The 24,892-nt window shown below is 38.9% G+C and overlaps 2 protein-coding genes across 5 annotated transcripts in view; one reads left to right on the forward strand and one right to left on the reverse strand.

The window, feature by feature from the left end:
• Positions 1 to 24,892, forward strand: part of IQGAP2 (IQ motif containing GTPase activating protein 2) — a 120,725-nt gene that overhangs the window by 65,625 nt on the left and 30,208 nt on the right. The window contains exons 4-16 of one of the 4 annotated variants that reach the window (XM_083403626.1): positions 824 to 901; positions 2,510 to 2,586; positions 8,395 to 8,462; positions 8,809 to 8,922; positions 11,141 to 11,319; positions 12,439 to 12,526; positions 13,012 to 13,175; positions 14,002 to 14,089; positions 16,243 to 16,406; positions 16,783 to 16,943; positions 17,473 to 17,597; positions 18,429 to 18,592; positions 24,785 to 24,875. In XM_083403626.1, coding sequence (XP_083259752.1) covers positions 824 to 901; positions 2,510 to 2,586; positions 8,395 to 8,462; positions 8,809 to 8,922; positions 11,141 to 11,319; positions 12,439 to 12,526; positions 13,012 to 13,175; positions 14,002 to 14,089; positions 16,243 to 16,406; positions 16,783 to 16,943; positions 17,473 to 17,597; positions 18,429 to 18,592; positions 24,785 to 24,875 — 1,561 coding nt within the window. Of the gene's footprint in view, positions 1 to 823; positions 902 to 2,509; positions 2,587 to 4,536; positions 4,874 to 8,394; positions 8,463 to 8,808; positions 8,923 to 11,140; positions 11,320 to 12,438; positions 12,527 to 13,011; positions 13,176 to 14,001; positions 14,090 to 16,242; positions 16,407 to 16,782; positions 16,944 to 17,472; positions 17,598 to 18,428; positions 18,593 to 24,784; positions 24,876 to 24,892 lie in introns of those variants that run through there. The other 3 variants (XM_083403628.1, XM_083403627.1, XM_083403629.1) reach the window with 3 other exon arrangements.
• On the reverse strand, positions 19,702 to 24,787 carry F2RL2 (coagulation factor II thrombin receptor like 2). The gene is made up of 2 exons (XM_083404248.1): positions 23,293 to 24,787; positions 19,702 to 21,508 (listed from the first exon to the last, which is right to left on the reverse strand). The coding sequence occupies exons 1-2, from the start codon at positions 23,354 to 23,356 to the stop codon at positions 20,403 to 20,405; spliced, it is 1,170 nt and encodes a 389-aa protein (XP_083260374.1). The 5' UTR covers positions 23,357 to 24,787; the 3' UTR covers positions 19,702 to 20,402.

Raw genomic sequence — 24,892 nt, forward strand, 5'->3', positions numbered from 1 at the left:
TGTCACTGTTTCCTTAGAATTATAGTACAGTGGTACCTCTGGTTAAGAACTTAATTCGCTCCGGAGGTCCGTTCTTAACCTGAAACTGTTCTTAACCTGAGGTACCACTTTAGCTAATGGGGCCTCCCACTGCCACCGCGCTGCTGCCACACGATTTCTGTTCTCATCCTGAAGTAAAGTTCTTAACCCGAGGTACTACTTCCAGGTTAGCGGAGTCTATAACCTGAAGCGTTTGTAACCTGAAGCGTTTGTAACCCGAGGTACCACTGTATAACAGCATGATCCCTCAGAACAGCATCAGATCTGAGGGGGCCCTAAGGAAGGTGTCCTCCACCAACACTCTGGTTCCTCCCCCCACCCCCGATGTAGAGGGGGTGAGCTTACCACGTGGAGGGGGTGAGCAGCTGCCATCTTCATTTCCCCAGAAACAACCCAGCATTCTGAACTATTAAATATATTTGTAGAATGTTAGGCTTTTACCTTGTGTACAAATATTGAAAAAGAGAAAAATAGGGGCATGCCAGCCAGAAATAAGCTTTCCATTCTATACTGCTCTTTCAACAAATAATACAGAGTCAGAAATTCTGTTTTGATTAATGCTACAACCCTCAAACAATTTTGAACAATGCTCTTGACTTCGTGTTCAACAGCATTACTCTAGAGTAAGTAGATTAAAAATTTGTAGCTCACGCTGTCCTATAACAACTGTCTATAGATTGACTTTTCACTGATTTTGACAGTGTTTCAAATTTCAGGGAAGACTTGGACTAGAGTAATAGAAATAACAGATTAATCCTTTCTCTTCTCTTTCTCTTCTCATTAGAAATCAGGTCTTCATTTCCGACACACAGATAATACTGTGCAATGGTTAAGGGCAATGGAGTCCATCGGCCTGCCTAAAGTAAGCATTTGAACCTTGACTGTATGTTATGCCCAAATTTTAAGGTGTTTGCTAAAATAAAGACATATTCCAGGAGCATATCAATTAAAGTAGAGTGAAACTAAAGTTGGCACTTTGGGAATTATTAACTTGTAGAAAAACTGGGAGGGGGGGTGGGACATCTAAGTGAAGGAGGTGGAATTCTTGTGCTCCCCCTCTTTTGCCAAGGCAGCTGGTATCATGCAGAACATGAACAGGCTCGCTTACATTCCAGCTGGCTTCAGTAGGTGCTGTTGGGTCAAACAGCTCATATGAGCTTAGGAGACCTGGCATTAGGGATGGGAACAAAAGCCAGAGTCTCTAAAGAGGGAATTAACAGCACTTCACAGTTCAAGTTTATCAACACAAGCTTAGCAAGCAAGCTCTGAGGACTTGTGATTTCATAATTTGTGTTTATAGCACATCTACAAAGATTCTCCACTTCCTTTCAAATCCATTGTCTCTCCCCCCCCTCACACACACATTTTTGGGACTCCGTAAAGTATTTTTTCAGATCTCAGGGGCTCCTGACTTAGGCAACTGAATGTACAGTACTGTCAACAGTTCGCATTATTGCTTCATATCTCTGCCCCACCCCTGTGTGGCCCACGCAGGATACTTTGTTTGATGCATTAAGAAACATACTGATATAAGGTGTGCTTTTTCTTCTGATGTTTCTGCAAGGTTTTGGAACAGCAGTAGAAAACAGCAGTAGAGTAGTGCTAATTTAGCCTTGCATCTGGGGGCAAATTGAGAGCCTGTGATGAAATGAATGTTACACAAGTCTTGCACAAGTCTTAGAATATCAGAACTGGTAGGTCATATAGCAAAGCACCCAGTGTGCTTTTCATTCAGGCTGCTTTTTCATAATTTCAAATAAATAATCCTTAAGGAGCCTGACCCATTTCTGCACTACTTATTTTTGAATTTTTATTATTGATGCTGACCTGGACCTTAGTAGATTCAGGCTTGTCAGAGCTAGAGTTAGATGCAAGAACCAGAGTCGAGGAAGTTAACTCTTTATTCAAGGCATACAAGTCAGAAACAATTCCCAGTAGGTCTTGCCCCTATAGAGCAGTTGCGAGGACTGAAGATCCCTGCCATCCACACCTTCTAAGGCTCCTTTTCCTGATGTTTTCCAAGCAGTCTCAAACTGTGTCTGTCCATCTCTGTTCTGCTGTCCTTGTTTACCCTGTGCATTCTTAGAGACCGGGGGAAGGGGAACCTGTCACAGCAGGAGAGGGAGATTCCCTGGATTCTTCAGCAGCTTTTTGACCTCCCTGCTCTGCTTCAGCCTCAGAGTCTGAACAGCTCCCTGTCACAGGTTCCTCCTGCTCACTAAACCCTGTTGTCCCTTCAGTATTCAGCACCTCCTCCCAATCTTCCCCCTCTGACCTCTCCTCAGTGTCCTACCACCAATCCCTGGACTCTGAGCCTTCAACATCTGGGATTTCCTATGGGGGTTCCCCGGCTAGGGCTTCCCACTACTCCTCATCATTCATCTGTGTCAGGGACTGGCTGGATGTAAAATATGTTGTTATTGAAATAACTCTTAATGTTTTGGGGTGGGTGGGTCTTTTTTCTATTTAGATCTTCTATCCAGAAACCACAGATGTCTATGATAGGAAGAACATACCTCGAATGATATATTGCATCCATGCACTAAGGTAAGCCAGATTTATGCTAACAATTTGTCTTAAGTTCTACATTTTTAAAATGCTTGCTATCTTTTTAGAAGTTTGCAGCGAAACCTTTCTGGGTTTACAATGTTGAGAGTTTTACAGGTTTTGAAGGCAACATAGACATGGAAAAGTGATGGCATATTCCATAAGAGAAGTAAAACTTGTAAGAATCTCTGAAATGTATGTACACAACCTTCTGTGAATACGCTTTCATTAAAGAATGTGTGAAAAACAATTTTGAATTAGAAAAATAGAAATAGCATTTGAAAAGATAAAAGGATTACTACTCTGAGCTATTTCTAACCTTTTTCTATTTAAAAAAAATAAGAGAGACTCTTTACCTTGGACACTGTTTGCAGTCTTTTCTACTTATTCTTCATTGTCCTGTTTTAATGTTTACTGTCATTTCAATAATGTTCACTGCAGCATTAATGTTTGAGTAACAAGCTCTGGGTGACAAACTTATTTAACTGTTCTACATCACATTGTGTTTTCTGAATGTGGAAATAGATTGGTAGGTCTGTTCTGCCAATGCATGCATCATTCCTTTTCTTACCTGCGCACAACAGCATCCTGTGCAGATTTCCTTGTATGCATGGCAGAGCAATGGATCCTGTAATGCATCCGTGGGGAAACTCCTGCCCACAGGCCTAACTAGCTGCCCCATTTGGCCTGCAAGGCTGTCTTGGCCAAGTCACTCCCACCTATCTCATAGGATGTCAAGTGTAGGAAAGGTAAAGACACAGCAGAGCTAAAAAGCTTTATGCCTCTGCAAGCTCATCTGATTATCTGTGCTTCCAAACCACTATGTCTTTGCCCATGTGGTTTGATTTCAAAGGCAAATTGGTCACCTGACATCACTGTCATGTCGGGTGACAGGTGAGGAGCCCCACCCACCTACCTGCCTATGGGGGGACGGAGAAGTTAAGATTCTAGCCTGCTAACCAGATCCACTTCTCCATCCCTGATCTGAGAGGCTATATTGTCTTTAGGCATAATACCTAATCTGTGCGGTTAACATTCCGCAGAATAGGGTTGTCTCAGTCAGGGTGTCTCAACAGAAAATCACGTTGCTGCTTTTATAAGGCTATTAATGGCTATGAGCCATGACGGCTATGGTCTGTCTCCATGGTCAGAGGCAGTAATGCTTCTGAATACCAGTTGCTGGAAACTGCAAGAAGGATGAGTGTACTCCTGTCCTGCTTTCAGCTTTCCCACAGGCCACTGGGAGGGCACTGTGAGAACAGAATGCTTGACTAGATGGCCCATTGGCCTGCTCCTTCATTGCTCTTATGTTCGTGTGTTAGGAAGTATCTCTGTGTAATAATTATTTACAGGCCACAAATATTGGAAAGCAAGTGGTGTCCAGCCTTTAGAAACTCAAAAACCTAATTGTAACTTTTTCTAATTTTCTCCAGTAATGCCTCTAGCGTCCCATTTTCAAGCAGAATGTTAATCTTCATATTTTCACTCTTGGCTTGCTATTATGGAAGCCTTCCCATTTTTTTTACAATTTCAGAATTATAAAGGTGGCTTGGGGGTACATTATTTTAATGGCCTGATTTAAAAGAGAAAAGTAAATAGTGAACCTATTTTCCTGAAAAGCACTGGAAATTCAATTTTGGATGAACTCTAAATGTTTTCTAGTTTTTGTTCATTGTCTTGCTTACTCATGTAAGCCATGGTGCTCCACACAATAAATAAATAAGAAGCATTTTTAAATGTTTCTTAAATGAAGAACCTTTTTACAATGCCAAACGAGTATTATATATATATATACAAGCTGTGAGGGTGATACTATTCTAAAGTGATGTTGTTAGTGTGTTTAGATTCGAGTTTGAAACTGTTTCCTGAAGTGGTCACACATGGGACTCTTAATGTTAAGTAGCTTATGAAGGAATGGTTTGCTGAGTTCCATTCCAATGATGTCACAATTGTTCAGATGTTCTGCTGAATACTGAACAGAGCAAAGCTTTCAGATGTTTATATCTGCTGGAGTACTGAAGATGGCTTAATCAATGGTTTGACTGCCATAATAAACATCTGCACAGAGCCTTTCGCATTCAGCAGTGCATATCCCATATATTATATATATATTAACTCTGTTGTGCAGTATTATGGCCTTTCGGGTTTTTACCTCGCTTAATTAGCTGTGCCTTGTTTAGGATGCAATCTGAGCCATCAAGTGCAGCAGAAAATGTGATTTAGCTTTATGATACTACCCTAATACTTGAAAGAAAGAAGTTTAAATATCAAAGGCACCCAGTCCCAGGTACATGTGCTTAGGTTCAGTTTGTTTAACGTGCAGTTTATGCAGTTGTGTAGGTAGCTGAATGTCAGTTGAATGAATGGACTTTCTCCTCAGGAAGATGATTGCATTTTGAAATCATGTGAAAACTCTTCAGTGTTGTCTGTTGTTGCTTGTTGCACATGTGAGGCGTCATTTGCTGTTACACTTACATGGAGATGAATACGCAAGGCCCCAGTTTCTTCCAGATCTGGTTTCCTTGCCAACAGCAGAAATACTGGGCAATATCTTAATGCTATTCAAGCAGACTTCCACTTGTACAACAGGACTTCTCACTGCAGTTGTCTGCATTCCCCTCCCCCAACCTCTGGAACAGATGGGGAGGGTATATGGTGAATTGCAGGCCCATTCCACTTGTGAGAAGTCCATCCCACTCACAGACACGCAGCACTGGATATTCCCCATTGTATTATTGCTAATAATAATAATAACTTTTGTTTATATCCCGCCCTCCCCGGCTGAAGTCGGGCTCAGGGCGGCTAACATCAGATATGAAAACATTAGTATAAAATCAAACAATAATTACATTACCTCCTAAAGACAGGTCAAAATCAAATTAAAGTCTAATTAGATGGCTTTCCGCAGGGTTAGAACAGTAGCTCATCGCTTCATATGTGAATTCCTGTAGCATTATGCTACTGTCCCACAGTGAATAAGAGAGCGACTTGCATTCAGATTTGAACATCTGATGCTACTATTTAATTATAATGTCATATAATGTGGAACTTAACAGGAAGCTCCTATCTTGACTGCCATAATGCTCTGGTCTCAGAGTCTGATTTGGGGCTTTAAAATTTCAGCGGCATTTTGTGCGACGCCAAGATTTGTCCCTCCACCTCTCACCTTCCGTTGTTTGGCGTTGTTGCAGTGGCCCCTGTGGCTCCCTCTCAGCTCAGTAACCAGTCCAGGCGAACTGGCTGCACTTCTCTAAATCTGCCTCTTGCTGGTCAATGAAAACCTTTAGAAGAAGATGTCATATTTAACTTTTCTGGCTTCTGTTGATAGCTTGTTTGTCTGTGGATTTTAAGTACTTCTTCTTCTTCGTCATATATAATGTAGAACACCTTTCATAATCAGAATTGAGTTGTTTGCTGAAAGCATACCGTATTTACTAGAATCTAATATGCACCTTTTTTGCCAAATTATCCTGCAAATAAATGGATGTGCATTACATTCGATGGCACATTAGACTCAAGTAAATACGATATTTTAGTCTTCCTTTCACATGTATACCCTGTGCACTGTATACTGACATATATTTTCCCTTAAAATCCAAATGCCTTCTAATAGTTCTTTGTTCCATGTTCTTGGCTTGTAATTAGATTTAATTTAATTCTTATTTCTATGGCTTCACAGTTATTATTTGTTTTTTAAGCAGTTTGATTTTGCCCATACCAATTTTGGGTGTGTTCTTAAAATTCTCAGCTCAGGTACAGGTGTTTTAAAATGTTTGTTAGCACAACATCAAATACAGCAATCCATGTTAATAACGCCTCATATTATACACTGAGGAAAGGAGCATGTTAAATAAAGTTTCTTGGTGTAGTCATTATAACCTCAAAGCATGTGTAGTAATATTAAGATGAACATGTTCCTTGTAAACTTAAAAACAAAATTCTATTGCCATCTAGTGGTAAACAGTATTCTCACAAATGATATCTGGGCAGTGGGGAATATGCTACTAAAGGGAAATTTTAGTTGTCATGTCAAGGTATCATTGGTGTATTAGTGACCAGTTGTGTCAATGAAACATTGCATTAGTGCCAACCTGGAAACAGTTTGTAGGCTTCTTCTTAATCCTAGGAAGTTTAAATGGAGTTTTTACAGAAATCTTGGAACAGCATCTAATAAAGGGAAATAGTTATTGAAGGCCTAATGCTGCTTTTTAAAAAATCTAAACCAAGTAGGGTAAGATGGGGATTTGTTGTCAGAAGAAGGCAGGGAAACTTAGGAAACTTGCCTATACAGTAGTACCTCTGGTTAAGAACTTAATTCGTTCCAGAGGTCTGTTCTTAACCTGAAACTATTCTTAACCTGTGGTACTACTTTAGCTAATGGGGCCTCCCGCTGCCGCTGCACCGCCACTGTGCGATTTCTGTTCTCATCCTGAAGCAAAGTTCTTAACCCAAGGTACTATTCTGGGTTAGCAGAGTCTGTAACCTGAAGCGTCTGTAACCTGAAGCCTCTGTAACCCAAGGTACCACTGTACCTCTAGCTAGTAATTCTTTTGGTCTGATATCAGTTCTGGGAACTCTCACCCTTGGAAAAAACTTTTTTATTATAACATATTTTCAAGCCATTTGTTAAAATGTCAGCTTTTACAAACTTCTAGCATTTTCCCCTGTTGCCTTTCTGACATCTAGCACCTAAAGTCTAAACCAAGTTCAGTGTGTGAGACTATATTAGCTTACAGTCTTTTAATTCTTGCCTTTTCTTTGCTGATTCATGCTAGCCCAAGTTTTGAAATGTTAAGCTTCCCCAAGTGGGATCTCACCATTCTTTTTAGATCTAAAAAGTGCCCAGACCACTGATTATGCTGTCTAAATAGGTTTGAGCTGCTTTGACTATGACTTCTAATAACAACTTTGATTAGTCCCTTGTGTAATCTTAATAAATTCCCCAAATCCTTAACAGTTGTTAATTTCACATGGCAGGAAGACATGAATAAAGATGTGAATTTGTTCAGCTGTTGTCCAGATGGTTTCACTATACACATTTTGGAATGGTATTAATACAGACATTTCAAATAACGCTGAAACAAAAATAGGGGTTCTAGGATTGTCTTTGTGTATTTTTTTTTTTACTTCCTTTCAGATATTTAAGAACATTTGAGTATTTAATGATAAGTAAGTTGATTTTAAAGATATATTTAAGTTGATTTTAAACATATATTTAAGTGCTTGGGGAAAACCAAAATGTGTTTCTTTGGTTACTAACCTAGTGTTTTATTCAGTATTTGCTTGAGGATGGGAATCCCAAAGTTGGCAAAAGTGTTACTTAAAATACTGTTTTCAAAGGAAAACAGGTTACATTTATTAAAAAGGAGAATAGTCATGCCTTTCGTAACAGGCACGAACTTTTGTAGGCTGAATATACTTCATCAGCTCCTAATAGTAGTAATAATGCTCATAATAAAATTGAACCGCTTTGAGTTCTTTTCTTACAACCAATCAGTATATAAATTTTATGAAATAAATTAGGGTTGCCATATTTCAAGAAGTAAAAATCCAGAGCTTTGTTGTTGAGTTTTTTTTTTTTGGGGGGGGAATCATCCTCAAAGTTGTGATACTCAAACACACACTTTCTGGTTCTGTTGTCAAAAACCTGGACATTTTGCCGACTTTTTTCAACATTCTGTCCCGGATCCTAATTTAGCCGTTTGAATCCCGGACTTGTCCAGGAAATTGCAGACAAACAAACAAACAAACAAACAAATAAATAAATGTCCTGTGATATAACACATAATTTCCCTTTTTCATTTTCAGCCTTTACCTCTTTAAACTAGGAGTTGCTCCACAGATCCAAGATTTGCTGGGAAAAGTAGACTTTACAGGTACTTTAATCTTTGAAAATATTTTATTGTATTCAAACCCCATGCTCTACTCCCCCAGCATTCTCCATGTTTTTTATGCTGAAGTGGGTGTAGAGTAGCTATGTGAAAAATGTGCTTCTACTTTATTAAAAGATGCTTGTTAACAAAATCCTTGTATTTATTTTCTCCCAGCCTGTGATTTTTCTCAGGCAGGAGGAAAAGCCTAAGCAGAATTGGAAGTATAATGATGTGAAAAGCCACAGCCCCCACCCTACCCCAAGCATTATTATTGTGTATGTTTTATCATCTAAGAAAGCCTAATTAGGTTTGTTGATGCCTTCTCCCATTTTTCTCCTTTCGTAATTAGAGGAAGAAATCAATAACATGCGGAAGGAATTGGAGAAATATGGTATACAGATGCCGTCATTTAGTAAAATTGGAGGCATCCTGGCCAGTGAGCTTTCGGTGGATGAAGCTGCGTGTAAGTGAGCCCTAATCAAAGTGTTATGTAAGAACACGCTGACATATAATCTCAGATATGGTAACATGTTTTAAAGTTGCTTTAACTTCAGATATCATTTGGAAACTAATTAGTACAGAAATCTTTTTTTAAAAAAATCTGTGGTGTAAGGTATTTTAAAATCAATTCCTCTTGCCTTGAACTTTAAAGAAAAAAATACAGTATTGAGTACACAGACATCTTTCATGTAGTGAAGGTGTTGTCTAGTTTGTTCCTGTTGTTAGCAGGGGATGGAAAGGTTTTTAACCTTGACCTCCTGTGTCCTGATCCAAATCAAGGTGGGGTGGTGAATGTTCCCCCCCCCTACACAAATTAAGGCTCTCTGATTTGGATCAAGAGAATTGCAGGTAAGGGGTTAAAACAGAGAGAGGGAGAGAGAGAGAGAGAGAGAGAGAGAGAGAGAGAGAGAGAGAGAGAGAGAGAATGGTTAGGAGCATAATCCAGTTCACTGGGCCCCACACTGTGATTAAAAACAAACTATCCATGTAAGAGTGTAGATACATAGCAAATGCATATGCCCCCTTCTGCAAGTCCAAGGGCCAGCTAAAAACCCTTCTAGGAATCAATATTCGTAAATACAAAGCATTTATGGACAGCTCGTCTAAATTGGTGATTGGCCTGCTACAGCTTCAAATGGCCAACTTGACTTCATAATGGTTTTATAATGCTGAAAATAACTTTTATGCCCTTTAAAATAAGTTAGCACTACATTTTTATTTTACAAGTGTGTTGTCCTTATATTTTATTTTTAAAATCTATGTTAGTCTCTAAGTGTGGGGTGGGGAACCAGTAGCCCACTAAATGTTGGACCTACCTTCCATCAGCCCAAACCAGCATGGCCCAGTGACCAAAGGTCATGGCAGTTGTAGGTCAACTTCATCTGAAGGGCTACAAGTTTCCATCCATGCACTAGACAGACATGTATGAATCTGTTCTGGTGTTGGATTGGTGTGTATTTCCACTAACATAATCTTTAGATCTCCAGCTGCAGTTAGGTGGCTAACTGTGGCTACAGATGTTGCTGGGATGCAGCTCTCATCATCCCTGACCAGTTGCCTATGCTGCCTAAACCTTATGGAAGCTGAAAAACAACATCTGGAGAACTGTATCTTTGCTTTGACTATTCAGTAGATTCTTGTACACTGAGACAGCAGTCCTATATATAATTAGATATATTCCTGAGTAGATAAGTGTAGGATTGTATTTTGGCCAGAATCCAAAGTAGACTTAATCTATGTGTACATGTTATCATTCAGTGCGGTGTTTGAAGCTGTGTGCAGATGACGTTAGCCATAACCCATATCTGTCCTGGACTATCTTGAGAAATACTGCTGTTTTATTTGTTTTCCCTCAAACCAGCTTCCAGCTGTTTTGAAAACTTCACATTTAAAGTGAGGTGTGTACATTGTGCCAGCCTTTGTGTGTGCATTTGCAGATGACAGCTTCATGAATAGGAGTTGGGGAGGCGGTTTCAGGTATGGGGAAACCAAACAGGTAATGTGCAGGGGTGAAAAGATCACCCTGCACTCTTTCTAGTGTGAGCAGCAACATGCAAATACAAGTTCACAACTTCACTGTGTTTTAAGCCACTAATGTGTACCTAGCCTTAGTTGAAGGTATGATAAATTGAAATTAAGGATGTTGCCAATAAAAGAGCACTGGTTTTTACAGTGCTTTACTTTCTGCTCAGTGGCTCTCTTGTAGAAAGCTATACCATGTATATTTGTAATTGTATGTAGGTGTGTAAAAAAAGTGATAATGATAATGCTTTTAAAAAAACATTTAATTATGACTCATTCTAATTGCCTGGGGTCACCAATGTGACTCCCTTGGAGCTACATAGAGCTACAGTGCTCTATGGCTCCATGCCCCTAATAATATTTGTTTGTTTGTTTGTAAGTGAGGTTATTTGGCAGAAGCTATCTGGTTTCCTAGCTCTTTTGGGGGGTGGGTGGGTGTTGCACCTATAGGTCTTTTGCCTGCAAGGGGTCTTCTTAGTATCACCAGTTTTCCTCTGATGAAATGGATATTTTGTGATGCCATGTCAATTTCTTAGATTTCCAGATGTGCCCTTGGCTTAAAAGCATTGGGGATTCCTGAAGATTAGGCAAACTCAGATTTAATTTCAATTCTGGCAATCATTTCCTATTTTTAAATGCTGGACTCTTATTCTTTTCAGTGCATGCTGCAGTAATTGCAATTAATGAAGCTATTGAGAAAGGAGTAGCAGATCAAACTATCAAAACACTGAAAAATCCCAATGCTATGTTAGTTAACGTGGACGATAATCTTGCCCATGCGTATCAGAAGGAACTATCAGAAGCTAAAAAGAGAAAAGAAGAGAATGCAAGACTGAAGGTACTCTAATGGAATATTCTAATACTCTTTTAAAACTGGATATGAATTCAATTTCAGTTAGTTTTATTTACATAAAATAGCATGGTGCATGATTAAGCACCAATACTCCATAAATCAAACCAAATAGCACACAATGGCAGATACCTTGAAGTTACTCATGGCCATGTAATAATGAGTTGTGTATGTTCCATCTGCTCATGACAATCTAGGAAATACAATATTTATTTGGACCCTCCGTGATTGACAGAACATCATTTCAGAATATGTGTCAAAATGTTCTGGTTCTAAAAACCAATATATAAGCCACTTAGAATGCAGAGTTTTATTATACTTGCTTCAATGGAATGTGAGTTACTACGGAACAGTTAAAGTACCCTTATGCATTTATATGACAGTACTAAAACTCCAGGCTTGTAAAACCTTGCAGTGGCAAATTGGCTTGTTACTAGCAAAGCATTTGTTCATGCAGTGCTCCTCTTCAATTCATGTCATCTTGTGACAATAATGCCATTGAAATTCCTAACAAATGAAGGTTAATAAACATTGAGAATGCAAGAGGGGGAATGGTTGAGTGACCTTTTGAGGTCATATCCAGGTCATTAGGAAGTAATTAGACATGGATGACTTTGGAATAGAATTCCTGGTTCTGGCAAGGGAGCTGGACTGTGACTCATGTTTCTCCTTCTCCTTCAGTTTATTTAAGCATCTAGAGCCTGGAATTTAAAAAAGAAACAGTTGTGCCAGGTTTGGGGTGTTGCATTCTTCCTCCTTAGGTCTTTGTTCAACCCACGTACAATTCCTACTTGCATTCTGAGTGACTACTGTTTATAAACAATTGGTGGGTAAGCATACTAAAGCTTGTAAATTGTTAGAAAGTAAAGGCATACAGCGCTCATTTTTCTCATGTTGGTGATATTGCTATATTTTAAAGAGGGATTTCTAATTTAGCTGCTTTTGCACAGTTTCATTTTGTATCAATAATGGCCCTTACAAGTCCCCCAACCCACACTGAAATTTACTTTCCATAGTGAAATTTCTCTGTGTTTACACAAACACCACCCACCTTGAAATCAGGAGTGGACATTGTCCTTTGTTCAGTAACGGTATTGTTGCTTTCAGAATGGCTCAATTTTGGAGGAAGAAAGAGATGTGTATGAAGAGTTGCTAACACAAGCTGAGATACAGGGAAACATCAATAAGGTCAACAGTGAGTAATCTTCCCAGAGTCCCAAAACTTTAAGAGTTGTGTATTTGGCTTTTATTCCAGTGGGAAATATCAGAATATTTAATTTTATTTCACAGTTCCTTTCATTTTTAAACCTTACATATATTAGTGCATCTGCAGTAATATGCTATTCTCTGGAACGCGGCTTGCTATTGTATTACAAACTTGAGTGAGGATACTCTTCCTTGGCCTTTGCATTCTTAATAACAGCGGACTTGATAATTGATGCATAACTACTTTTATCTGCTTCTCTCTCTCTCTTCTGCTAGCTGCAAAATACTGTAAATTTTGACCCCCTCTTACAAGCTGCATTTTAGCCCCGGGTCCTTAGAATTAAGAAAGTTTTAGTTCTGAAGCATCCGGCACACTTTGATGTATGTTTCATTGGGAAATGGTGTGAGAGAGGGCTTTGAGAATGAAACTTGTTCAAAATATTCTGCTGTCTGTAAGCATTGTTTTCCTTTCAGTTCACGTGGCTTTAACCCAAGTGAACAAGGCTATTGACAGGCAAGATGAAGGGGCACTGATGGCAGGCTTGACGAACTCTGCACTGAGCCTGCTTGAAGTTCTGCCGCAAAATTCCTCATTGTATCTAGCACAGTTAATTGACTCTAAAGAGCAGAGGATGCAGGTAACTGAATGTAACACCTAAGTGTGACACCTGAGTTTGCCTTAACCTCTTTAATTTTAAAATACTGCCTTGGTCCAGTATACCTGAAGGAGTGTCTCCACCTCCATCATTCTGCCCGGACACTGAGGTCCAGTGCCGAGGGCCTTCTGGCGGTTCCCTCGCTGTGAGAAGCCAAGTTACAGGGAACCGGGCAGAGGGCCTTCTCAGTAGTGGCACCTGCCCTGTGGAACGCCCTCCCACCAGATGTCAAAGAGAAAAATAACTACCAAACTTTTAGAAGACATCTGAAGGCAGCCCTGTTTAGGGAAGCTTTTAATGTTTAATAGGTTATTGTATTTTAGTGTTTTGTTGGAAGCCGCCCAGAGTGGCTGGGGAAACCCAAACAGATGGGCGGGGTATAAATAAATTATTATTATTATTATTATTATTATTATTATTATTATTATTATTATTATTTATTATTATTATTATTATACAACTTCAACATTACCTGTGGCTCTCTTATGATAAGCAGAGAGAAGCTTTCAAATAAACACGCACTCACACAAACACACAATGGCAATGCACCATGTGCTTTTTCAGCTATAACAGAAAAAAAATATTCAATCCTAATTTGAAAAAAACAACGTCCTTGGAAGCCTACAGAGCTGACTTTTCGAAGAAATACTTGTAAACTGTTGCTTAATGAAAGCACTTGGAGCAGATAAAACTTCCCATTCCATAGAAAACTAACACACCAGTTCAAAATGAGTCATTGTACAGATTACTCATTTTTCTTTTGATTTAGAAATATATAATGAAAATCTTTTTTCCCCATATACGTTAGATAGCGGGGGTTCCAATTATGTTCGACAAAAGTGAGATACAGAACGAAGTTAGTGTTGCCAATGAGGAAGCAGACTTTCGTAAATTTAGTGAGTAAATTGTTCTTAATTTTCTCTTGTATCTTCATCACATGGTTAACCTTAAGGCTGGACAACTATGGCAATTACTAGAATCATGGTTTCTTCAAGGTTTATTTTGTCACTTTTTTGGAGGTGTCAGCATTACAGAGTCATTAATACTCTCTTCTAAGATGGCATTCTTACTCTTGTCACAGTTATTCAGTCAATGTATTAAGTACACTGTCTGGTCTTTCGAAAGGAGTTTGCTTATGCCCGGCTCACATATTTTGTATGCACAAATGAGAATTTTAAAACCTCACACACTCACAATTGGTTCTTAAGTTAAGGGGTTCTAAATTTGCAGGTGCATTTCTATCTGTTGCTTTTCTTGTATTCCTGAAGTTTTAGAATTCTCCTTCATCTTTGGGAGTATTAAGCTTGAAATTCACTTTCATCTCATGCTTTCTGTGGCTTAAGTCTTCTTTTCGCTCTGTATCATTTCATTTTAATTCAGCAGACTAATCGTCCTTTGCTTGCTATGCATTCACAGAAAATGGGACAGTGCATTTTTTATTTCAGTTGGGATATGTATAGGGATCTCTGTTTGGGGTTTCTTCCAACTTGGCCAATTTTTAAAAGTGTATTGCTGCACTATGTGGAGTACTTGCATTCTTCACAAAGTGTTTATTTAAAAGGTAATTATTCTATTAATTTAATACAGGGGATAATTCCATATAATGTAGCTGGGCACATGATGTCTTCTAGTGTCTTGTTGTCCATTTTGACAAGGGAGTAAACTCATAAACTCTTGACTTCTGTCATCCACCAATGTTAACTATTGGACCTGGTCTGAGCCTTGTAAAATCAAAAAGATATTTTGTAAGTGAGCAGAGTCTTTATACCACTTCAGGTTAGTTATCACTATACCCCCTTCTTTCTTGAGGTAGCCAATGCCTCTTGTTTGCATGTATACAGTTTAGTAGATTATTAACATGAAAGAGATGGGTATGCTTTGCATAAGTAAAACTCTGAATAAGTAAAGAAGGCACAGTAATATCACCATACTTGTTATAGAAACTCTACCCAACTTTAAGAATGTTAGTTTTGACCAATTCTTGAGCTTACTTGTTAAATCTTTTATCAAGGTAGTAAAGTTCAATTATTCTAGTTTAGATAGATTCTTGGGTATATTCACTTCCAGGTATTTACAACAGGCATTACAGAGTTCCAGTCCACCCATTTTGTGCCAGTGCAGCTGCAGGTTTGGCAAGGCATACATACACAAGAGCTCGGATTCGGTGACATTAACAGCGAACCCAGATATCTTGCCAATAGATAATTCTTGCCCCAAATAATTCAAAACCTTTTACACAACCCTTGTAAAATGCGTGAGAAAATAAAAATGCTGTAACCTGGTGCTGAAAAGCATGTCCTGTTGGCATCAATTGTGCCTTCTTGGGAAGATATTCAAGAGTTGGGAACGCACCACTGAAAAGGCCCTGAAAAGTTATGCATATGTCATGTACTTCATTGCAATATTAGACTTACTGCTGTCCATTAGACTTAAGGGCAGGAGCCCTGTTCCAGCCCATCCTTGTGTGCCTGGGAAAGCCTGTACACAGGTAGAACCTCAGCCTCTAAATTGCTTTCCATTTTCTTTCAACAACAGGCATGTGTACATAGGTGCATCTGAACAGTTTTGTAGTATCAGGGATTTCTAGACTAGGCTTAATACCTGGCAAAATCATAATAAGATTTTCTTTTCTTTCATTTGAAAGAAAGGTGGAAAGAAATATGTCTGGGTTCAGTGTGGGCACTTCTCCCCTTGCTTTGTAATCATATCTGCCCATTCACTCAAAGTGCTGTGCTTTTACCAGTCACTGTAATCTTTTTTAAATTAAAAGCCCCCCCCCCCCAAAAAAGTAATTCAAACAAGGCATGTAAATTAAATATCAAGCATAAATTAAACATTTGCACTATTCTGAGCACACTTTCTTTGCAGGTTTTTTCTCCTCAGTAACTTGACATTTCTACTCGTGGTCTGGAGTGATGTTCCCCTTGAGTTGCAAAAGTGGTCTGAGTTGCTTTCTTGGGCAGTGGTATCACTAGGAATATAAGGTACACAGTATTAAACAAAGCAGATGTGTGGGGACTTCTGATGTCGTTTTTCCTCTTGCCCCTAGAACTTATAGCAGTCGACAGTATCAACGCTGCAATTCGTAACTGTGACCCCAGTAAGACAATTGCTGCTCTAATGAAACCCGAGGCTCAGTTGTGTGATGTTTACCCATCTGCTGCTAATGTCTATCAGACTGAACTCTTCAATCTTCAGCAACAGAATGCTGCGGTAAGACGGAATCAGTTGATTGCGTACTTTAATATCTTAATAGGAAAAGGGAAGTAGAAGAGGGGGAAGAACGGAAGGAGAAAATGACAAAAGCAAAGAAGAAAAAGAAAGCAGTAGTGCGTGGAATATGGCTGGCAAAGCATTGGGTTTCCTTAGTGTCTTATTGATGTAGATCAATAAAATTCTCCCATGACTTAATGTGACTGAGTTGCAATGAGGTCATGTGCTAGTTAATAATCCTTCCCTCAACAGTTACTTAAGAGTAGACTTTTCTAACCTTTCGAAAATCTAAAAAAACTGAATTTAAGCTATAGGTCCTTTTTAACTTGTTGCTAGCTGCTTTATTTGTTTGCTGATCAGAATATATTCTTTTCAGAAATACTTGGCTCATGATGAACTTTCTATTGCTGTTGAAATGCTATCAGCGGTGGTGCTGCTAAACCAGGCTTTGGAAAGCAAGGACGTAGTGGCAGCAAAGACTCATCTCAGCAACCCATGTGTTGGCTTTAATAACCTGGAAGAAGAGAACTTGCAGCGGTAAAAGCTTCCATTCTAGATAGGGCTGCTTTCATATTACTGAATGCTTACTGGGTAGGAAATTACAAGAATGCTAGCTGATTGCAAACTGCTGCATGTATGTGTGAGGAGAGGTGCATGTTCTGTGTGCTTCCACCTGTTGATAGGTATGTAAAACTATGTAGTCAGCTAGAGTAGTCTTTTAACTATAGTAAAGTATATACAGTGGTACCTCGGGTTACATACGCTTCAGGTTACATACGCTTCAGGTTACAGACTCCGCTAACCCAGAAATTGTGCTTCAGGTTAAGAACTTTTCTTCAGGATGAGAACAGAAATCGTGCTCTGGCGGCGCGGCAGCAGCAGGAGGCCCCATTAGCTAAAGTGGTACTCAGGTTAAGAACAGTTTCAGGTTAAGTACGGACCTCCAGAACGAATTAAGTACTTAACTCGAGGTACCACTCTATATAGCATTAGGCCCAAAACAACTCTTACAATGCATAAGATTTTAATTGCATATTGTGATAAGATTCTAATTCTCTTCCTACAGTTATGCTGATACCTTGATGTCTATTAAATTAGAAGCGTCATCTCAAGGACAAGAATATTTAAGCTGGAATGATATTCAGAATGCTATTGATATGGTTAATTCACAAATTCAAGAAGAAAATGACAGTAAGTGTTTTGTTGTTCCCTCTAGGTTTGGCCTACAAATTTAATCCAGTGCAGTTTAGTAGTAGTTATCTATAAATAATCTCTTTCTTGAATGACATTCATTCATTCATTCATTCCACCATTTCAAAACAATTCTGGGTTGCTGAGAGATGCCTAACTTTCAGCACGGTTGATCAACAAAGAGTTGCCCATTAGAGATTTTTCGGTTTAAGGCTTTTGGAGTAACCCACATTAACCACTGAAATCAGAAACATCCATCTTCATCCCTCCTCCCAAGCCTCTTTGGATAACTGCATTCTGAAAGGAACAGACAGATTGCATGAGATTAGAGAGCAAGCATGACTTCCATATACCCAAAAAGAAATCGTACCAGACTAGGAGCACTTCCAATGGGATTTAATAGGTCTCTTTCTCTTAATCAACAACAGTCTATACTATGCCTTTACAAAGGCCTTGAACATCTATGCTAACCATTGGCTATATGAACTACAGTGGTATCCAATGCCTCTGTGCGGCTTCAGTGTGCCTTGTCTGTTACCAAGGCCATTAGCAAGTTGCAGAAGTCAGACGGTTAATAGAATGCTCTGTGAACATATGGCGAAGCAGGGGGCTCTAACTGGCCTTCCTCGATGTAGGCTATCTACCTCTACTCCTATATTACTACTCAGTAGCATAGGAAAAGCTGCTTCAGCATGCTCAGCTCATTGCCAGTTGCTTTTTTCAACAGGTTGTTCTGAAACATAAGGGTTTTCAGAAAATCATGTTAAAAGCCAAATCCTTTTGATCTTAGTTGTTGCACATTCTGTACACTTTTCATTTGTTCTTGTGTAGGGATTGTAGCAATTGGACACATTAATGAAGCCATTGATCAGGGAGATCCTACAAAAACAGTAGAAGCACTGCTACTCCCTACAGCAAAACTTCATGGTGTGAAAGAAGCAAATGCACAGCATTACCAGGATGTTCTGAAGAATGCAAAAACCCTCAAATGCCAGGTAGTTTTTACTCCAAAGTCTTTCATATTTTGCAAATGTCAAAGCTTCCTGTAATTCCTGGCAGAGAGAGCTCAAGGAGTACCCAAACTGTCAATATGTTCATTCAGAGGGTGTGGAACCCTGTTCAAAATAAGGCACCAACTAATGACACATCCATTTTGGATGCATTGAGCCTCAGTTTGTTGGTCTTCATCCACTTATTTTGCATTACCTGAATAAGAAATTAAGTTTTGGGCCTCAGTAACTAAAACTCATCCATCAATGCTGAATCAGTTGGGTCTGTGGGCCACCTTCATAAACTGCCCTCCAATTGTTGCAACCATAACAGTGAATTTTAGACGCTTTTGAGTGCCTTCAGATCTCCCTTCACATCCCCAGGCAGGCTAGCTTGTGACAGGCAAGCCCTAAACAACTTGCCAGGCACTACTGCGAGATACAATGAAGGTGGGAAATAGTTCATTCTTCATGGTCCTCGCTTGCAGAGATTAGCTTAATAGCATGGTCTTATTCATGTTCTGTCTGGCTGACAGTGAGTTTCCTGCTACTTGCATGCTGGCCACCGCCCTTCTTGCTTCATTGTCCACAGCTCACCAGTCAGTCATAGGGAGAGGGCCTTTGGAAGTGATTGTGTCACAAGCACAAGTCATCTCCATATTTCACAGCAAACCAGACTAATCTAACACAATTCACCCTTCATTGTAAGACTGAAGTACAGGATAACTGCATATAGTTTTTTCAGAATTGTATAACACTCTCCTACACACACACAATGTCTTTGGTTGCCATGTAGCAGAATACCTAGAATGATATTAAGTATGTGTAGACTTAATTTAAACAGAGTTTTGTTCTGTTTACGAAGGTTATTATTTAGCCAGAAGTTGAATTTCCTAAAGAAACTGTCTCTGCAGTGTTGAGCAAGAAACAGTGTTGCTAGTTGCATAATGTTCTGAAGCCACTTTCCAATGCAGGAAAAAGAGGGCAGATCTGTTATCTGTTGTCATGTTTACAAGCTTTTAAAAGTTGTTTTAAAAATAATAATAATAATATTGGTATTACAAAAAAAGATGCATTTGTGAGTTGTTAGCCTTAAAAAACTAACGGAACCAATATCAAATGCCAATGAATAAAAACTAAACATTTATTCAAAATTTAAGTTGTACCGAGTGCAGTGGGACTTGCTTTATATAAACATACTATTCTAGGCAATAAATTTAATGTTCAGGTTTAGCAATGCAGTGCGGGAAATGACCACAGGGGTGTAGCAACGACACAACTAAAATGTAGCATGTAAAGTAAGACATATTTTGAGATTAAGGAAAAGTAATGCGTTTGTGTTCCGTTACTAGCCTTTTCTGTTTTAGAAAGAGAAACACTGGGATGATCAACAAGTTGAATAATTTTGTTTGATTAATCTGTGCACCAGCAGATTAATGTTTAATTAGCTAAACTGGAATAAGATGACATAATACCAGAACCTCCATATAGGTGTCTCTTTGAGATGGTGAATGAACTATAAAGTAATTTACATTTAAATTAGTGCTCATTGCTAGAGGAAAAGCCCATAGATATCTTTTTCACTTCCAATTATGGTAATGTAATAGAATCAAAATAGGTTTAAAAAGTAAACAGATGTATGTCTTTAATGTATATCCCCAACAGTTAAATTTTGTCCTCAGCGATATCAGTTAAACCTTGCAACCCTAAAATAGTTTGAATTTATTCAGCTTTGCCATTATAAAAATAGATAAATAGTAAATTTATGAACAAATGATGTATATACAACTTCATCAAGTATCACAGCAGAAGTGTGTCACGTCTTTTCATCCCGGGGTATTTTAACCATGGTGAGAGAAACGCTGGTGTTATCTTTGGTTTTGGACATCATGAAGTAAAGGAATGGATCGAGGCAACTGTTCAGGCTGCTTAGACATAGAGCAATAAGGTAAAAGAAATACAAATTGTCTGTAGAATTGCGATGGTAATTCACATGATGAACGATCAGTATGACATTGCTGGGTGTGTAGCAGACAGCGAAAATGCTCAGGATGAGAAGACTGATTTTGATGTACCACAGCCACTTTTGATCATAAGATTTGAGTGTTCGGATAATTGAAACATAACAAAAAATAACAATACAGAACGGAATCACAAATCCAAATACTGCCAGCGAGATGAAGTAATAGTATTGGAAGGATGATGGAGTTTCGCAGGCATTGCTGACATCATGGCAGGTAAAGATGTTTAGTTGATCCAGATTATAGCTTTGCTTCGCTATGATCAGAGGCAGCATGTATAAGAAAACAACTGTCCATACTGCTCCACATGCTACTGTTGCTAAGGGCTGCTTGGGCAGACTCCTGTAAGTAAATGGATGAACAATGGCCACATAACGGCTGATACTGATGCAGGTGAGGAGGAGTGTGGAACAATACATATTGCCATAGAATATGGCAGTCATGATTCGACACATTGGTTCTCCAAATATCCAGTCGTTGCCTCTGAGGTGATAGGAAATTTTGAACGGCAGCATGATACAGAAGAGAAAATCCGAAATGGCTAAGTTTGTGTAGAATATAGCAATCCGGGCCGACCTGATTCTGAAAAACAGTGTCCATAGTACAAAGGCATTTGCGGGCACCCCTATTAAAACAACAGCTATGTATAGAGCTGGAATCAGCTTTACACTCAGAGGGCTGGTAAGGTACTCCAACGTGGTGTTGCGTACTTTCAGTACTGAAATGTGGGACCTCTTCACAGAGCAGTTGTTTTCTTGGTTGTGATTGGTCCTTGTTGCGCCTTCCATGGCAGAATGAGGTATCTTTTCATAAGCACCTTGTGGAGCCCCATGGAAAGTCCTGATGGGGTGCAGTTTGTTACCTTGACATTCCAGGCTGCTGCTGTTGTTACATTCTCTGTCTAAAAGTTAAAAAGAAAAAGGGGTAGTTGCAGTAATTTATACTCAAATAGAGTGTGTGTGTGTGTAATGAACAGTGTTTCCCTGAATATGATATACCGTATTTTTCGCTCTCTAAGACGCACCAGACCACAAGACACACCTAGTTTTTGGAGGAGGAAAACAAGGAAATAAAATATTCTGAATCTCAGAAGCCAGAACAGCAAGAGGGATCACTGCGCAATGAAAGCAGCAATCCCTCTTGCTGTTCTGGCTTCTGTGAAAGCTGCGCAGCCTGCATTTGCTCCATAAGACGCATACACATTTCCCCTTACTTTTTAGGAGGGAAAAAGTGAGTCTTACAGAGCAAAAAATACGGTATACAATGGGTGTCAGACTAGGACCTGGGAGTCCAGGGCTCAAATTGCCAGTTAGCCAACAAGCATGTACTTGGGCCAGTCATTGTCTCTCAGCCCTAACCTACCTCACAGAGTTGTTGTGGGGATTAAATGAAGGGGGGAACCATTTGCATCATCTTAAGCTCCCCAGAGAAAAAAATGGTATATAAATGCAATACATGATACAAATATGTTGCTAATTTTAGGGAAAGAAAAGGGCTCTCAGAAGTCAGCTTGGGAAGCAAAAAACTTTTTCTTTGCCATCCAAGGATTGGTATCACACACACACACACACAAAAACTTCACCTACAAAATTAGCTTTCATGGTCTGCTTGTTACTTTAACTTCTGTGCTTGGGGGGTGAGCTCTGTATCCCACAGTTAAATTACTATCCCACGTAAGTTATTCCCCCTTGTAAATAAAATTTGGGATTGCAACCTTAAACTGTTTGAGTGCCAATTAATGTGAGGCCTGCAAGTTTCACTATCTTTCCTGCAGTAACTGTGAAACCACGTCACATCTTTCTTTGTATTAGGTGAGTAGGAACCTTTGTATCAGGTGAGAAGAACTTTGCCTGTCAAGGCTGGAAAAGCCCAACACTGCAGTGTATGTTTAAAGTTGGGGAAATTACAATAAAGCAGGTCTTTAAAGACTTAGACAACACTGGAAATACTGCAGGGCTGTTTTCTGGATTCTCATAACTGAGTAAACAAATGATTCTAGTTCCTAATAAAACATTTACTGTGCAAGCAGCCTTCATTTATCATCCTGTCAATAGAGAAATTATTCAGATATGAAGGCAGGACTGAAAAGAGACTTGAAACAGACAAAATAAAGTAGTAATCAAGTATTTTGCTTGTTCTTAATCCCCGTTACGTTATGCTAAACTTGTTTTCCACTGTATATATACAGAACTTCATTGTGTATAGAAGTTACGTTAATACTCAGACAACTTTGGGATGATGTTATTTTTATTAGCAATGTGTTTTAGGAATGCTATTAGATTAGTACTCTGTAAAGTCCTCAAAAGGGGTAGGGGTTTGTTTGTTTGTTTGTTTGTGTATTAATGCATTAATATATTTTCAAATAACCAAAGAGCATATAATGAAAAGTTAAGCTTCCACAATGGATTGCCATTGCCTATGTATAATAGGGAACATTACCAAAGGCAGTGACACATTACAACCAAGTACTACTAATGAAAATTAAGCATTAAATATATTGTTTTCTCCCATCAAGATACTTGAGCATTAATACTTCTTTTTACCCATGAAGATACCATCACTGAAATAGAAATCTGCCTCATTTGAGATTTTAATACTCCATTAAAAGATAGACACAGATATGACTTTGACTTGGTCAATTTCTGTCAAAAGAACTAAGACACAACACAAATGTGAACTTCTTACCTTTCTGGGATAAGCAGGAGGATATGAAGAGCAGTCCACTTATTAATAAGAGTATAGATGTCATTGTAGCTGTAGTCAAAACTCAGTTTTTAAAAATATGCATTTTAGCTTCTCCGTTGCTGCTTAATCCTCCTTATAGGGAAAGAAATGCTTAGAGCGTCAGATCTGTGAACTGAACTCATCCTGTATGTACTAGCGATTTTGAGGAAACGCTGTTTTGTTCTTTGGAGAAGGGTGTGACACACCAGAATGTGGAAACAGGCGAAGCTGCTTAAGCTTTGAGCTGACACAGAGATTAGCTTCATTTAACAAGAGTGAAGTTAACTCTTGAACTACCATAAGTAGAGAGAAGAATGGGTGTTCGGTCTCTAGGACTTCCAAAACAATTATTTAAGAGGAGGAAAACTTGGTGTTAACTTGCTGGCCTAATCTGGGCTTGAATTTGCATTCTAGCAACCCAGTATGCCTGGGAATAAAGCATAACCAGTGATAAAAGACCACAGACTCAAGACTTTAGCTGAAACAAATAATTTTGTTTATTGATAAACTATGGCCTGGTTTACATATCAGATTAAGCCATAATAATAATAATTAAAATCACCATGAGTACTACCAGTTCAGTTGTGCATAAGTCTCTGAAGACCCAACTAGACTTGATGGTGACAGACCTGTATGTCAGTTGTGAGTTTTTACCAAATTCCTGAAGCCGAATTTTGGTGAAATGAGCTTTGTTTTATGTAAATGCAAAAAGTTATCTAGCTTTAAAAAATGTGTCAACCTCATTTTCCAAATGCAATAGGAATCTAATTGTATTTTAAACCCTAAGCTGAAATGTGTGTGTGTGTGTGTGTGTTATAAAGTTCATAGTGGTATAGTTGGGTGATGTGGCTTTTTACTTGTTTGCACGCACACATCCTTCATATTGCAAAGATCTTGAGATTGCAAGCCAGCTTTCTTTCATGGGCACTGAGTCATCTTCCTGTGCAAGTCTAATACATTCATTGTTTTTCTCTGGGAATAAACTTTAAACCCACATGTCTGTTAATGAACATTATTAACATACCAAACAACCCAGAGTTTGTGAAGTTTCCAGTCTAGCAATAGAATTAGAAAATGCGGAGCTGATCTTCCATTCCCAGTTTCAAGAACCAAGTATTTAACACTGCAAACTCCCCTATACCACCTGATATTATCCTGACTACAATGCATCACAAGCAAAGAGCACACATACTGTGCTGCTGTCTCTGCAAAGTAAATGGGATGATGATGTTCAAAATAAGATATATTAAGTGTGTGTACACCCAGGAAAACAAAACAAAACTCTTCATTTTTCATGGCCTTTCATCCCATCTGGTATCGTAGCTTTCAGAACTCGCAAACTCATACCTTGTCGCAATATTTCAGAAAGGTTGAGTAAACATGATTTTTTCATTGGACAAATTAAGATCCAAGAAACTGTATTAATTTAAGTGCCCTTTTCTCCCTTCTCCAGGAATCTCATGATGATTCTTCAGTCCTTTGGCTGGATGAGATACAGAAGGGAATTGATGATGCCAACACAAACATAGAAGATGCATCAAAATGTAAGCACCCACCTGAA

This window comes from Podarcis tiliguerta (genome assembly GCF_965153285.1).
Source record: "Podarcis tiliguerta genome assembly, chromosome: 11".
In the NCBI taxonomy this organism is placed as follows: domain Eukaryota; kingdom Metazoa; phylum Chordata; class Lepidosauria; order Squamata; family Lacertidae; genus Podarcis; species Podarcis tiliguerta.

Coding starts and splice junctions, on each gene's coding strand:
- F2RL2 (XM_083404248.1), bottom strand. CDS start 23,356: ATGACATCTATACTCTTATTAATAAGTGGACTGCTCTTCATATCCTCC. Junction 21,509..23,292: donor CTCCTGCTTATCCCAGAAAG/GTAAGAAGTTCA, acceptor TTTAACTTTTAG/ACAGAGAATGTAACAACAGC.